The sequence below is a fragment of the Clinocottus analis genome, unplaced genomic scaffold (genome assembly GCF_023055335.1).
Source record: "Clinocottus analis isolate CAN_PGR_092001 unplaced genomic scaffold, fCliAna1.0.p SCAF_6, whole genome shotgun sequence".
Classification (NCBI taxonomy): Eukaryota; Metazoa; Chordata; class Actinopteri; order Perciformes; family Cottidae; genus Clinocottus; species Clinocottus analis.
The window spans coordinates 17,499,215-17,514,490 of record NW_027176218.1 but is presented as its reverse complement, the minus strand read 5'-3'; the positions used below and the strand labels follow the sequence as shown (position 1 = coordinate 17,514,490).

Here is a 15,276-nt window from a genome sequence, read left to right as displayed (position 1 = left end):
GGAAATATGAATGTAACCTTCACTTCCTGGACCCAGAGCCGCCAAAATAAAAGGAAAGTAGAGAACATTAAAATATGTGAAAGACAATTTTCTGTTGTTTGGGTTTGGAACTATCTTAAAGAGAGCAGACATATAAAGTATGCTGTAACACAAACCAAAACAAGACAGAGTTTGATAGGTGATTATCCCTTGATCAATAATAACCAATGTCATGCAAATGTATTGGGGGGACTGAGAGAAGGGGATCAATAAAGGATATTTTCTTCTTTTCTTAAGAGACACTTTTACCTGACACAATACATACCTAAACCATGAAAACTATAGCAGATAAAAGTCTGGTTCTCTGATCTAGTTTCGTGCTTTGGTTGTGGTTGTAGTTGGTACTTTTGGTAGCTGGTAGCAGATTGTCTCTCTATGCCTGCTATGGATTTTCTTGTGACTACTACTACTACTACTAGTAGTAGTAGTAGTAGTAGTAGTAGTAGTAGTAGTAGTAGTAGTAGTAGTAGTAGAGCAGAACCGAAGACAATGAAACAAAACTTATGGACACATTTGTACGGGTATGGCAGGGCATTTGTGTGTGTATTCGTTGTCTCCCCTTGGCTCGTGGCCAGGTGTGCACACAGTTGACAGCCTGGCCTCCCCTGTGGGTCATCAACTCCTTGTTAACAGCCAGAATCCCAGCTTCCAGCGTCAGTGACAAGCATTATTTTCATCACCATCCTAGCAGAGGGGCCCTAAGTGTATCAGTGATCCAAAAGTAAAGACGAATGAGCGAAATCTCTCGCTATGTTATACAGTAACAACCACATCTTTGTTGTCAACAGCAGGATGGTGGAAGATGAAATTATATAACGCTATTGTGCTCTCAGGAGCAAATATAACATTTCAGATTGGCTCCTTCTGCATGTACAGCACAACTGCTCTGCCAAAACCCTGTCATCTCTCATTTCTTCAGTTTCAACCATCTGTTTTTGTCTTGGTGGCTCTCGCTTTAGTGCCTTTTCTTCTTCTCTCCTCTGTTCTTATTTAAAACACAAGCTGAATAAATCCAACACAACCTTTGTATTCCTTAGCTACCGCTCTGCCAACAACAATTTGGGATCGTTTTGCTTTGGAAATGTTAACAACATTTCAAAATGCATACTTTACTGCCTGCTGTGTGTGCTTATGCCTGGGATGAGGGTAATAACTAACAAGATGTTAACCAGTAATTTTGCTAAGTGTTCAGTATCGCTCCAGAACGTGTCCTGCTATTTCAAAGTTTAACAATACGGTTTTTCTTCTTTGTGTTTTAGGAAATCGTGGGTGTTGGCCAGACGCTGTCATTCCGATCAAAGAGATCCCTGCTGATCCCTCCTATGATCGTAACTGAGAACCAGAGAGCTCCCTTCCCCAGAAAAATTGGCAGGGTAAGAAAGACATTGTCCTATCATAAAGAACTGTATCATGACAAAACAAAAACAAAAAGCTTAGAAAAGAGAGAGCCAGAAAATTGTCCAGGGTATAGGACCAAAGATTGGATATGTACATTATTTAACGCTTTAGAACATATCGTTTTTATGGTCTGTCGCAGTTTGGTCGTTTTTTTGTAAACTTTCCCAATGGTGTTATTCAGCCCTACAAAAGAAAGGTATGATGTTCTGCTACATATGTTAAACAGTTCCATAGACAGTGTTCAGGGAAATATAAAGATGATAAGAGGAATAAAAGATAATGAAAAGAAAAAGAAGTTCTTTCATTTTGATGTTATATTTAATCACAGGCAAGCTTCAAGTGAGTCCCTTCAGTGATTGCCAGCCACTGTCATGAAATCAGATGCTTTAGAACTTCGTCTTTACAGTAATATTTCATTTCACTGATCTGGTGTTCACATAGTCTATTTGAATTTTTTTTTACAGAAATACGATGCTTTCCAAATATAGGACACCTTTTTTTCCTTATTATATCCCATCATGTATTTTTTATAATCATTTTCCTTCGATGAGATTTAGCTGAGTGGAATTCGAGCAGAGTTTATCTCTTTTATTCAGATAAAAGGCTGAAGATCGAACACTGAACATGTTAGTTTAAATAGTTTCTATTGTGTCCGACTGAGATAGAAAGTACAGGAACATTTCCATCAGAGTTGTTTATGCCCCTTTTACTCACCGCCAGCGCAGGCTGAGTTTCACTCTAACTCCATTATCTTATAGACGTTTATCACTTATGCCAGTCTGTCAAACGGTCGGACGCAGACTACCGCTGCGAAGCTCCTCCTGAACAAAGGATTCAGTGGCTGCAGCCCTGCATACTCTTCTGCTGACGGCTGCTGAGTGCCAGTACATAATGGCTAAGGACTAATCTATGCACAGGGTACTTTACTCTTTATCTCAACCTGACAGTGACTGACTTGCTGTCCCAGATCAGTGTGCATGTCACTGACAGGGCTCGTGACCAGGCTCATGAAAAGACAGCAATAACTTGCTGTTGTCGAGTGATGACGATCACTATGCCCGCCGGAGATCAATGAAGTCTGAACCTCTGTATTTTCTTCCCAGGTGTATATAATGCCTTGAAATAATTGACTAAAAATAACTTACAATTTGGGACTGCCCAGCGGGTCGTAGCTAGCACTGTTGTATTACATTACATTCCATGTCATTTAGCTGACGCTTTTATCCAAAGCGACTTACAATAAGTGCATTCAACCGTAAGTACGAAGAAGGAACGACAAGAATCAAGACAGAACAATTTCTCAAATAAAGTCAAACTACAAAGTGCTATCAGTAAGAGCCATCTAAGTGCTGCCTAAGTGCTGCTGTCATTGTCTTTATTCAAGGTGTAGTCAGAGCAAGAGGGGCACGGGTTCAATCCCCAATCCCAGGCGGTCCTTCTGTGTGGAGTTTGCATGTTCTTCCCGTGGCAGTGTGGGTTCTCTCTGAGTTCTCCGTCTTCCTCCTTTAGGTTAATGGGAGGCTCTAAGTTGCCCATGGATATGACTGTGAGTGTGAATGGTTGTCTGTCTGTAAATGTGCTCTAAGATAGACTGGCGACCTGTTCAGGGTGAACCCTGTCTTCGTCCAGCTGGGATCAGCTCCGGCCTCCCTGAATAGGAGAAGTGGTTTGGATAATAGAATGGAACTTTGGTGCAGTAAATTATATTTTACAAAGCCAAGATTACCAAGTTGCTCATCTGATCTCTGTCATTCCTTGTGTGAGTGTGTTGTGAAATGACTAACAATGTCTGCTTTACTCAACTTCTTTTTATTTTTATTACTATGTCAACTACTTGAGGCAGCCAAAGTCATGCAAATTGGGAGTCAGGAAACAAAAAAACATCAGTGAATACAGAGAGTAAGAGAGAGAGTGAGTGAGTTTCCTTGACCTAAACACTTTTTATTTAAACATTTGACACCTTCTAGACTTTTTTCATTCTCAGTGCAGCTTTTAGCAAGCTCAATGTTGAAACCGAGCATCTGCAAAAACAAGCCAATCTTAAAACACAGGGAAGCAATTTCTTTTTTCCTTGTTTAAGTTGCGGTGATGAGTTCTGAAGCTGTCTCCCGTCTCATTTAAAAACATTTAATGACTGTGGTAGAAATGGTGTTTCCTGCTTGTACATATTGCAGCAGTCAAATACAAGTGGGATTTTGTTGCCAAGCTGACGGGGAAGAAACCTTTTAGCGCTCTATCTTCTCCACTCATAATTTTATCTTTAATATGGGAGTCACCTCAGTCATACAGACGCTGATAGAAGCAGACTCGCAGCATGGATTTGACAAAATCTGCCGGAAGATTCATGTTTGCCAACTATTGACAGGGAACTATTACATTCAAGTTTGTCTCGGCCACATTAAAAAGATGTCTTACAACTTTTGTTTGTGTTTTACAGATAATCTTAGTTTAGATCAGGGGTTGGCAACCTGCGGCTCTAAAGCTGCATGTGGGTATTTAGCGCCGCCCTAGTGGCTCCCTGGAGCTTTTTCAAAACTGTATGAAAATGGAAAAAGATCGGGGGGGGAAATAATTTTTGTTTTTATATGGTTTCTATAGGAGGACAAACATTTTTAACATTTTCCAATGCTGTAAAAATGTGTAGAAACATACAAAAATTTCAACATTTCTGTCAATGAAGATCTGCGTCACAGCCTGCGACACATGTTGTTTCTTTCAGCTTGGCGCGGTGCCAGGCAGGTGGCTGTTGCAAACAAACCAGCAGATGTGTGATGGGCCATGGATCCCAAAGGGAAAAAGAGAAAGTTAGCTGAGGAGAACAGAGGATTTAACAGTTCTTGGACCAAATCATTTGCTTTCATTGCCAACGCGGAAGGATTGCCTGCATGTTAGCTTTGTAATGAGAAGATGATCCGAGTGTCTGTTGAGTTCATTGCAGTAGTTCACTGCGCTGGATGAGTTTATCACCCCCTTTGGGCTGCATCCACAAACAACCCGACTTAGAAGACCGGACCCGGTGCGACGCGGGCCGTTACCGGCCCGGACCTCGGTGCCGGTGCGTTACCGGCCTCACACCGCCCCTTTTCTTTTCCTCCGCAGAGTTTAGAAAGTCAAATATGCTTAAATTCAGCGAGAAAGCAAGAAAACAATAACACAAACACACGATTATAAACGTATTTGTAATAAACAAGGAAACTAAAAATATGTGTATAAGCAACGTATTTGTAGCCCAATACGTATTACAAATACGTTCCTTATACACACAGAGCTGCCAACTTTTCAAAAAACCTTTCCTTGGGATTTTGTTGTGGGTGGGGAGTTAACAGCAGGCTAATATAGACACTTACAGCATGTGTTGCTTTGATTATAAGGCTTATATAAGGCTTTTAATTTTTTGCGGCTCCAGACAGATTTGTTTTTCGTTTTTTTGGTCCAATATGGCTCTTTCAACATTTTGGGTTGCCGAACCCTGGTTTAGATGAAGAGCTATTATAATCATAATTCACTTTTAAAAACTAGAAATATGCATTATGTCTGATGACATCAGATTACAAACACATTTTGTTAAAACAGGGATTACTTGCAGTTTATAAGGCATTTGCAGTGTGTTGTTTGTCCAAAGGGGACAACAATTGCACTGTAAAAATGATTATCTGTGAAATATGTACTGTGGCAGCGGTCCCCGACCTTTTTTTCCCCACAGACCGGTTTCGTGTAAGACAATATTTTCATGGACCGGCCTTCACGATGTGGACGATAAAAACGACGTAGTAAAAACGACGTAGTAAAATGACGTAATAAAATGGCATAATGAAATGATACGACCGACATAACAAAAGATATAAAGTGCATAAAACTACAACTCACCATTACACCGAATTAGTGGGAGCCATGAGCTGGTTTCTCTTCTCCGAGCCGGTCCCACCTCGGGTGACGGGAAACAACTAACTAGACCTGACTAGTGTTCTGTAAGTCCGGTCTACTGCTTAAAACCAGAGACAGGATGTTGAAATGGGAGCAGGGTTTCATTGTGTTTTTGGCGATCTCAGTATAATCTGCCTTGCTTTTAATCCAGAACACCGGCAAAGTTGAAACAGACTTTTAGGTTTAATTTTTTAGGGATATGTATCACGTACCTCTTTACTTGTGTCAAGAGGCCCAGACGCACAAAGGGACGGATCCGTTCACTTTTCAAAATAAAACATCGTTCTGACAACCTGAGCTTGGGGTTCGTTGTACTGTATATGGTGATCCTGCCAGGGCGAGAGCAGGGAAAAGAGAGGGAGAAGCAGGACTGCACACCGGTGACCACTCCTTTGGCTATATCCTAGTGAACTACCTTCTCCACTTCTCAGTGAAATATTATAGTAGTCTCAAAGGCAACAAACATTCTCAGAAAAACTGTTTTCCTTTTTTTTTTTTTAGATCCTATTACATGCTCATGAACTAATACCTGTTTAATATTTCATGAATAGATGATGAAACACTCATGTCACACATGCAAAGCAATGTTTTAATAATATTTGAGGTTGAGAAATATCAGGAAATCGGGATATAACTACAATTACCTTTTGTGAGGACAGTTTGATTTTTTGATTTGTTTTATTGCTAGGTTAATAATAAAAAGGAAATAAAAAAAGGAAACTATGTGTTTTTTTTGTTGTTGTTGTAATGAAATGCTTGGAAAAAGCCAAATGTTTTGTTATTGATGAATATCTGGAATGTTGAATGCAATTAAAAGCAGAAATACATTAATTGGGCATATTAAAAATACAAAGTTGTTTGTGCTTTTGTTAGGGACCAACATTCAGGGTATTAATTTAACATCAGCCAACTATGCTTCATGTACAGATAAAGTGGAGTAACGTCTCCTTGAACAGAATAAGGAAGTCACTCTCTCTGTGTGTCATTATCCGAGCTTCTCCTTGCTTTTGCTACACAGCCGGCCACGGGCGCTTTTAGTGCACGTTTGTGCTCGTGAGCGTGCCCCGCTGGCTTACGCTCCGCACTGCTGTTATCCGGCGGTTACGGCTGATAACTCCGTCACAACCCACGGCGTCGACACAGAAAGCTCAGCACCCACCCTTTGGTTTTCCCTCAGGTAAACAGCGCTACCTCTGTCGACTTTGTTGCTGTAATTTGCGCCGTTGGCGCTGTCAGCGCAGTCAGCTGCGAGCCAGTGGCTCAGTCATTGCCATGTTGAGAGCCGTGTCGAGGCAATAGATTTCCTCATTTATACACATTTTTATGACAAAATGTGATGTTAGTAGATGAAGACAAACGTTCCCAATTGGAAACACCTCTTACTCTCAGTTTACCTCAGTCAGCTCTGAAGAGAAAATGTACACAAGGGCTTCCAGTTGACAATAAAAGGTGTAAATCTCAGTTGCCGAATTGTCGACCCCATGTTGAACAGCTCCAAGAATTACTGACACAGTTCATTATTTATGAAGCAGATCATTAATTGTGTGTCATTACGTAACGCGTGGAACTCCTCCAATAGCTCTTCAGATCATTTTCCTCTGCACTTTTTCTGACGAGAAGTCTGTTTCGCAGGTACACCGCGTCACCTCACTGCTACACAGATGGTCCACCAACAACCATACATTTTGGACCTCGTGGGCTCCACATTTATCTTACCCTCTCTTTAATGTAGCTCTTCGTTTCAAGCAGCTTTGTTCTAGATCAGCCTGGGCACTATGAAACCAGTCACATCTATCAATGCCTGCAGAGAATGACATAAAAAAAAAAGATATTCCATACAGAGCCCTGCACATAATAGATAATTGTACCTCGGAGACCAAGACCCAGTGTGGAGCCGGGGGTTCCAGCTCACGCCAGCACCGTACTCAGTACTGTGAAGTAACACGATGGCCTAGAGACATCACGTAGTGAAGGACAGTGTATCAAAACACTGGGTGATGTTTTCGGGGGACAAACCTGTGGTCCACAGAGGTTTGAGCAGGTTTCTCCCCTAATAAACTGCAGTGGTGTAGGGGACACAAATTATCTCTAAATATGTTCATTTGAGGAATTGGAACAACAGTGCACACATTTCTCTCCCTTCCTCGTGGCCCGCTCTTCTACCCAATTCCTTTTTTCTCCACTTCCCAGTAGCCAATTTAATCCATCCTCTCATCCCGGTATCCCTCCATCCTTCTCCCTTAACTCCTCATTCAGCTTTGCATGAGAAGACAGGCTAATGTGGGCTATTTTACCCAATAGAGGCTATATGTCGGCGACTTGGCAAAATTGATTTTCCACACCAATAGCTTTTCTCTTCTTAGTAACCGACCATTTCCATATGGCAGCCATTCATTTTTCATGCTCCCTCCTTCTCTCTGAGAGATAAGCAGTTGGAAGCAGGGGAGAGGTGAGATTGCGAGGGCTGGGTTTAACATGTAAGTGTGTGCGTTTGTGTGCTGCCGGGGTGAGGGTGGGTTTGGCTGTCAGCGGGACTCACAGGGGAAGGGGAAGAACCTTGTTCTTTATGTCACACCTCCTGCCAGCTGTGGAATTGTTTGGATACAGAGGTCTCTCCCCTGCCCACCCCTGGGGGCCCACAAACAGCTCACAACAACTCACACAGCAGCTGGAGCGTGCAATGAAATTGATATGCTTAATTTTTTCTCTTAGTATACGCCACTTCAGTCACTGCTGATAGGAGCATTTTGTGCTATGCTGCTCAAGTATTCAGGAGACTAAATGTATCATAGCTCAAGTAAAATGAGAAGCTACAGCTCAAGCAGCTTTCCTTTCAATTAATTCAAAATCAAGTGTCAACGTTTGAAGAAAATACATCGTGGAAAATCAAGTAAATGATTATTGCTCAAACCTGTTTTGCTCATGTCTGGTGTTATATGTGAGCCAGGTCTTTCTCAGGGGGAGGTAGGAGGTTGAGTAACCTCAGTGGTCAGAGTATAATAATGTGTTCTCCTCAGTACCATTCAGTGATTCTATGTAATCAATCTGATCATGCATGCATGTCTCGTGATTGCAGTCTGCCTGTACCATCGACATACTCAGAGAACCAGATACCTTGTCTCAAGATGGCCCGCCATTCATTCCAATAAGCGTTGCTCACAGGGATCTTAAGCCAGGCAAGTTTTGCAGGCGTCTCTCGGGTTCTGAGGCCCATGTGCCATGTATCCGAGAGCATGACGAGAGGACGCACACTAGAAATGTTCTCTTGTTTTTCCTGCTGACTGGATCATACAGGAAGGGTCATTCGTGCTCAACAGTACGTTTTCAAAGTGGTTGGCAGGCCAGCATACCAGGCGTCAGCTGTTCGACGTCGAACCTGAAATTATTGCTGCTTTTATTATTGCTTTTTTTAAATGTGTCACTGATAAGATATAATCTGAGCAATAAACCTTTTGGTTATTTTCTACAGTCTCTTTGTAGCATTGTCCTGCAATGCGACGGCAAAATCACCTAACTGCTCAGAGTTGTTCCTGGGGGCTTGGTCCTTTCTTTTTACCTCAAATCCATCACTCTCATTAAGAAAATATCCACCCCGTCCACCAGTGCTGATACAAGCTTGTGTTTACCTAAATGCATGTGGCAGTCAGTCGACTGTTACATAATGAGTGGAGAAGATATTGAAAGAAAAACTGTGTTAGTCATCTTTGTAGAAAGTTTAAGATTGTATACCTTTTTTTTTTTTTAAAGCATCAGTGTTCTTTGATACCTGTTTGGATTTTCAAATGACAAGCTGTCAGCTGGCTCTCATTCTGTACTGCTTTCCCTTCGTCTCATTTTATGAGGTTTCAAATTGCAATTCTTCTGATGTCAAGTAAACTAGGATTCTATTAAATCTTGTGGCAGACCAATCACAGGTGATGACCAAAGTCTGATGGTCTGACAGATAGCTGTCAGCTCCTATTTATGTGATGAATATATTTGTGTTTGTTGATGTGTTTTGTTTAACCTGGGCGCAAATGCACAGTACAATTTAGACTCCAGCCGGAAAGTACAGTAAATGTAGAAAGGAGACTGTCAAATAAGTTTTTCTACTCTGAGCCAAAGCCAAAATCCAAAACGATTAGTAAAGTTGGTCATGAAACAAAACAAGTTGCTCAGAAAGTGAACTGCAGGCCACCAGATCGGCTTTATTCCACGTACGTGGATTGCTGATATAGCTGGATAATTACCAGGATAAGATGACGTAGATCTGGATTTTCGGGTCCACGAAGCCAGTTTAGATCAATCACCATAGCAACACATCGAAATCCCCTAACCTGGTCCGGAGCAGGTTTAGTGAAAGTTCACTGGATAAGTTGGCCACTCCCACCGGACAAAAAGCAGCTCTCTTCCTCATTGATGAAGGAGCGATATTAGTTATATATTAGTTTTATAGGGAGAGAGTTCTTCCAGATCGGCAAGATCCGTTCTCACATCATGATGACGTCGTATGAGCGCTATCGATTCTGCAGACAAGGACTCATTTATTTACGAGACTTTCTGGAGCCAGACATTGAACACCGGCGCAGCCCAGCGCTGTCCGTCTCACATAATGTACACAATACATACTGTACACAATACATACTGTACACAATACATACTGTACATGCAGAATGGATCACAGAGGGACTGTGTAAAAAAAAAAGAGCGCGAGGCGCAGCTCGCTTGTTTTGCGAGTGGTAGCGACATGTTGGTGTCCGCGATGCGGAGAACATCGTGAAAGCCGCTGCGTGCCGTGCTGCTCATAACGTTTATTTATCGCTTAATAACCTTAAGGATGTGTTGAAAGGTGGACTCAAGATAACAAGACTTATCCTGCTTCAACTGATTGAATTTCTGATTATGAGTATATTGATCAACCCATACCAATATTCAAACTCCTAGTTATATGGTAATCTAAACACACATAGGTTACATGAATATACACATAGTTCATGATACATATGTGCATACAGTACATATATTCTCATACGTATATATTAATTTGTATACTACTGCCAGCAGGCACATTTAAATAAATATAATCTGATTGATTTGGGTGATGAGGCACTTCAAATTAGCCGATACATTTATTTATTTTTTGACTCATTTACTTGTCTGATATTTTGCACTGCTGAAGTGACTCGTGTTACGCGGCGTTACGCTGCATTCACAACAGGAAGTGTTGCAAATATTCGCTACGCTTGAACGTGAAAGCACCATTAGATTTTGTCATGATAATAGACTTAAATTCATCACATGCAGTCATGATCAACTTCTGCTCGTCATCAGAGAAAAGTCTTTCTCTGAGTTTATTTGTCATTTTAGAAAGATAACATCATAAATTTGGCGTTTTACTTGTCACCTTTCTGAAGCGGAGCGAGCACGCGCAGTTATCCTGAAGACTGATGTCTGGTTAGAATGAACGTGACCGTTTGAGGGAGGATCCACCTTCGTGGAACCGACATATCCTGTCGTCAATCATCTCGTTAGGTTAAGCTGGATAACAGGACATTTGATCGGATTTGTTGAACCACATACATGGAATAGGGCCCAGGTGTCACTTTGGACTTTTGCAGTTTCTATGTGTGTATCAGTGAAAGCGTTGTCTCCTCACAGTGAGATGGTTTTAACCCCTTAGATCAGGCAGGGAGGGGCTTTTCTGTGCATGTTGGTTGTTCCAGTAAACACACAACAGAAATGCACATGAGACCATTTAGATTTGGATTCTAATAATCCAGAGGTATGAAACCAGTCGTCAATCCCTTCACTCATTCTCTACTCCCTTCTCACTGTCTCTTTAGTTCTGTTGAGGATTATGAGCTCATCAGCAAAATAAAAAAAAAAAACACTTTCAAACACTACTCTGGTCATTTTCTCTGCTCTGTTAATTATGTCATTGCCGACGAACCATCTCAATAAATTGTCTCTCAGCCAAATGCTCTGAGTGAATTTAGGTTTACAAGTCATAACTGCCAAGTAGGCTTATGCAAACTGATTTCATGTCTTCATGGGATGCTTCTTGATTCAATTAACCATTAATTATGCATTCAATTCATTCCCAAAAGCCCCAGATATGAACTCAAATTCACAAATGGAAGCAGGAAAACGTCAAATGCACTTTGAAAAACTAAACGCATGCAGCCCCATTAAATAACAAATGGAGATCTCGGATGTATCAGCATGAAATCTCAAACAATACAATCTCGAAAGCGAGTTTAACTTTTCATGCTGCACTGGAGCAGTCAGCTATTTAGCCTGTATTTATCCTTCCTTACCAGCTCACAAGTCATCATAACGTGTTGGACTTGACACGACACCGCCAATAAAGTACTGTTGCTGAGAGGATGGAGAGCCTTGTTTCGCTGTAGCTCCAGCTAATGTAGTACGGCGAATAGACGTGTCGGGCACCTTTGTTCCATGGTTTCCTCTGCCTGGCCGTCTGTCTCCCTCCTCTTATTTCGCTGCCCTCTAGATGGTGTCTGTCACCTTTCTTTTCTTTTCTCTTCATAACTGTGTTTCTATCTTTCTACTTTCTCCTCTCCACGCGATCTATCTTTGTCTCGTTTTCCAGCTTCTCCTCTCACTAAAACGGACGGTCAGTACCAGGGATCTGAGCTTCCAAGCAGAAAAGTGAGCGATTTGTGTTGTAAGACGTTACAACATTAAAAAACGGGGCGCTTGGGGGCCTCGTCATTTAGCCTAATTGATTCTCTTAATTGTCTTGTCCTTGCCTTTTTCTCACTGTCTGTCTCTCAGCATGTTAATCATGCCTGTTTGTGGCGGATGTTCGTTGGCGTTGAGTTAAAACCGTATAGACATGCATGCCTATCCATGCCTGGACTCACAGACACATTGAACAGATGTCAAATCAATTTGGATGAGGGGAGCCTGAAAAAAAAAACAAGCAGAAACAATAAAAGAAGAAAAAAAAAACACTTATTTGTCAGGTAGGAACTTCCCAAGACATGTCCTTGCGTGAGCTTAAGCAAGACTGAGTGATTGCTCATCCTGCTGCCTGAAGAAGCTCACACAGGCAGCCGTAGCCGTTCTCCATGGCTGATGGCATTACATTCATCCTAATTATTCTTCCTTGGCTTCTTTTACGATGTCCTTTGTTCGTTATATTGTGATTTGTGGTTTTCTTTAAAAAAAGTGCCTTTTTAGCTTAAATATCTCCTTGTACTTTCACTTTCCTCAAAGTAGTCATCTGAACGATCTTCATACAAATACATGTCTCTTAAGTTACTATCAATCACGGCACAAGGTCACAGAATGGTGATGGAGCCTATGACCCGCTGATGAAAGCCCTTCCTTTCCGTGTGTTTTAACGTGGATGTCTGTGGCAAACAGTTGGAACAAAAGCACAGCTGCATATCACCATAGGTGCCACGTGTTTGAGCGGATATCTTTAAAGGTGATGCATTATAGTATTATAACAAACTGTGACACACTGTAATCAGTCAGTTTTCATATGGGCTCCCTAGTTCAGAAAACATGTGAAGCAACAAACCGTTCAGACTTGGCTGCCCATGTCACATGCATAGAGGCATGCCCCAACATTTGCAAAAGTCTGTTACAAGCCAATCAAAGCAGACTCGGTGACTACAAGTATGTTCATAGACGGTAGAAGAAAAATATTTTGGAACAAACATTAATATGAACCTGAAAAATAAACATATGCCACTTTAAAGTACTGCAACTTTCAAAGTTATTATTTTTTATAGTGTATAACAATATTGTTGAGTTGTTGCCTTGAAAGATGTTATAACACACAGTAGACAAGGACAAGCTGGACTGTGTGAATACAATTCTTTTCAAAAGCAGCATTTTCCACAGCAGCAGTCCCCGCTGGCCCTCTTTACACAGTCGAGCCGATTAAAAATAACTCCTCTCTTCCTATTTTTTTTTTCCAACAAGGGTCCCTCTTGATTGTTGCCCCTCTCAGGCTTGTTGTGATTGGCTCAGGATAATGATTAGGCAAACCAATCAGCCAGTTAATTAGTGCTATTGCTCTCCCATCGTCCCGGGCTGAGGACTCGGTTCTGCCCGTTCCCGTCTTCACCAGGCTTTCCACCTCGCCTCGTCCCTCTTATTAGCACGCTGGAGCAGGGCACAATCAGGCAGAGCACTGGTTCAAGCCTGGCATGCTTGTACATGCACACACACACACACACACACACACACACACACACACACACACACACACACACACACACACACACACACACAGAGAGGTCCCAGGAGTCCTTTCATTGCCAGTGATTGTCATTCTCAGCTGGCTGTATGACCTTGATGGGGATAACAGAAGCGACACTGAGGGATGCTACAGAGCTCTCTCTCTCTCTCTCTCTCTCTCTCTCTCTCTCTCTCTCTCTCTCCCTCTCTCTCTCTCTCTCTCTCTCAATCACACTCACGCACACACAATACTGGAGTTGGACTCCTCGCACGTTTTCCCTCAAAAACACAAGGACATGGGGTGTGTGTGTGTGTGTGTGTGTGTGTGTGTGTGTGTGTGTGTGTGTGTGTATTTATCTGGAGTGTGTAGATTAGCATTATAATAAATTAGTGTAATGGTGTTTTATTTGGCTCAAGTTACACTTTCCCCGGCACACTTCGCAAAGCCGATTTTCTCAAAACGTACGACACAAACACACGTGCACACAAAACAAGTTACATAACACGTTATCTGAGAAGATGTGTGTACCTTCTTGTACCTATCTGTGTTGCTACTCGACAGGTATTTGTTTGTTGTGGCCTCGTGACACCTGACAGGATCGCAAACAGCAGGAGATGCTATCAAGCTTAAATACACACAAACACACACGCAGACACACACAAAAGGTGCTGGGGCATTGTTTTGGTGCTCATTTGCTCTGCGTGTTAAGAGGTGTTTGGTGTTGCGGAGCTGCGCCACACCTCCTGTCATCCTTCCCGCAGTATCGTGAGCACCGCAGTCTTTCATGTCTGCTTGGCTGGTAATGAGAGCTGATAGAAAGAGGTGAGATTCCCCCATCAGGCCTCCCACACACACAGAGGGAGACAGACTCGGCAGAGACAAAGCCACTGGGTGCACGTTTCTTTGCCTGTGTGTGTGTGTGTGTGTGTGTGTGTGGTGCAGATTATCCCACTTCTCCCCCACAGAGACATCTCTTAAACACCAAACTTCTCCTGACACTTCAGTTACTCTTCAGCTGCAGTTACTGTTTTTATCAGTGATCGCTCCATCAAAACTCTCTACTTGCTCCTCACACACTTCCTCATTCCGCATCCTTCTCCCCCCGCCACACACACACACACACACACACACACACACACACACACACACATACCCGTGTACATCCGATCTTGTTTTTCCCTCTACTTTACACCTCCTACATCCATCCAAGTTTGATGCAGAGCATTCCGTGGATGTTGCACTTCATTCTTGTTTTTTCTTTCCTTCATCTGACCCAGTTTGTCACTCTCAGTACGTGTTGGTTGCCACTGTGATTAGTGCTCAGAAATATGTGTCCTTGCAACTGTGAACGAGTGTGTGTGTGTGTGTGTGTGTGTGTGTGTGTGTGTGTGTGTGTGTGTGTGTGTGTGTGTGTCTGTGCGCGCGCTGTATTTTTTTTTACGTCAATATTTATGTCATTACACGGATAGAAAGACGTGGAAACTATATAGGCTTACTGTATGATTAGGGGGTTCGAACAGAATTGGTAATAAGGGAAAGTACCCATGATAATACAGCTGTTAAAAAAAAAGAAATCTGTCAGATTACAAGAAAAAAAAGAAGGCCGAGAAAGACAGAAGAGAGTGCGAAATGAAAAGAGAATGGAGAAAAATAAAACATGTGTACGAGTGGACAGAAGAGACGGATATTTCCAGTGCATGAGAATCATCCACAAATGA

At 42.1% G+C, this 15,276-nt stretch overlaps 1 protein-coding gene across 1 annotated transcript in view; it reads left to right on the top strand.

The window, feature by feature from the left end:
* cdh13 (cadherin 13, H-cadherin (heart)) overlaps nucleotides 1-15,276 on the top strand; it is a 314,444-nt gene that overhangs the window by 118,510 nt on the left and 180,658 nt on the right. Inside the window, exon 4 of the mRNA XM_068603602.1 lies at nucleotides 1,299-1,412. Coding sequence (XP_068459703.1) covers nucleotides 1,299-1,412 — 114 coding nt within the window. The remainder of the gene's footprint in view (nucleotides 1-1,298; nucleotides 1,413-15,276) is intronic.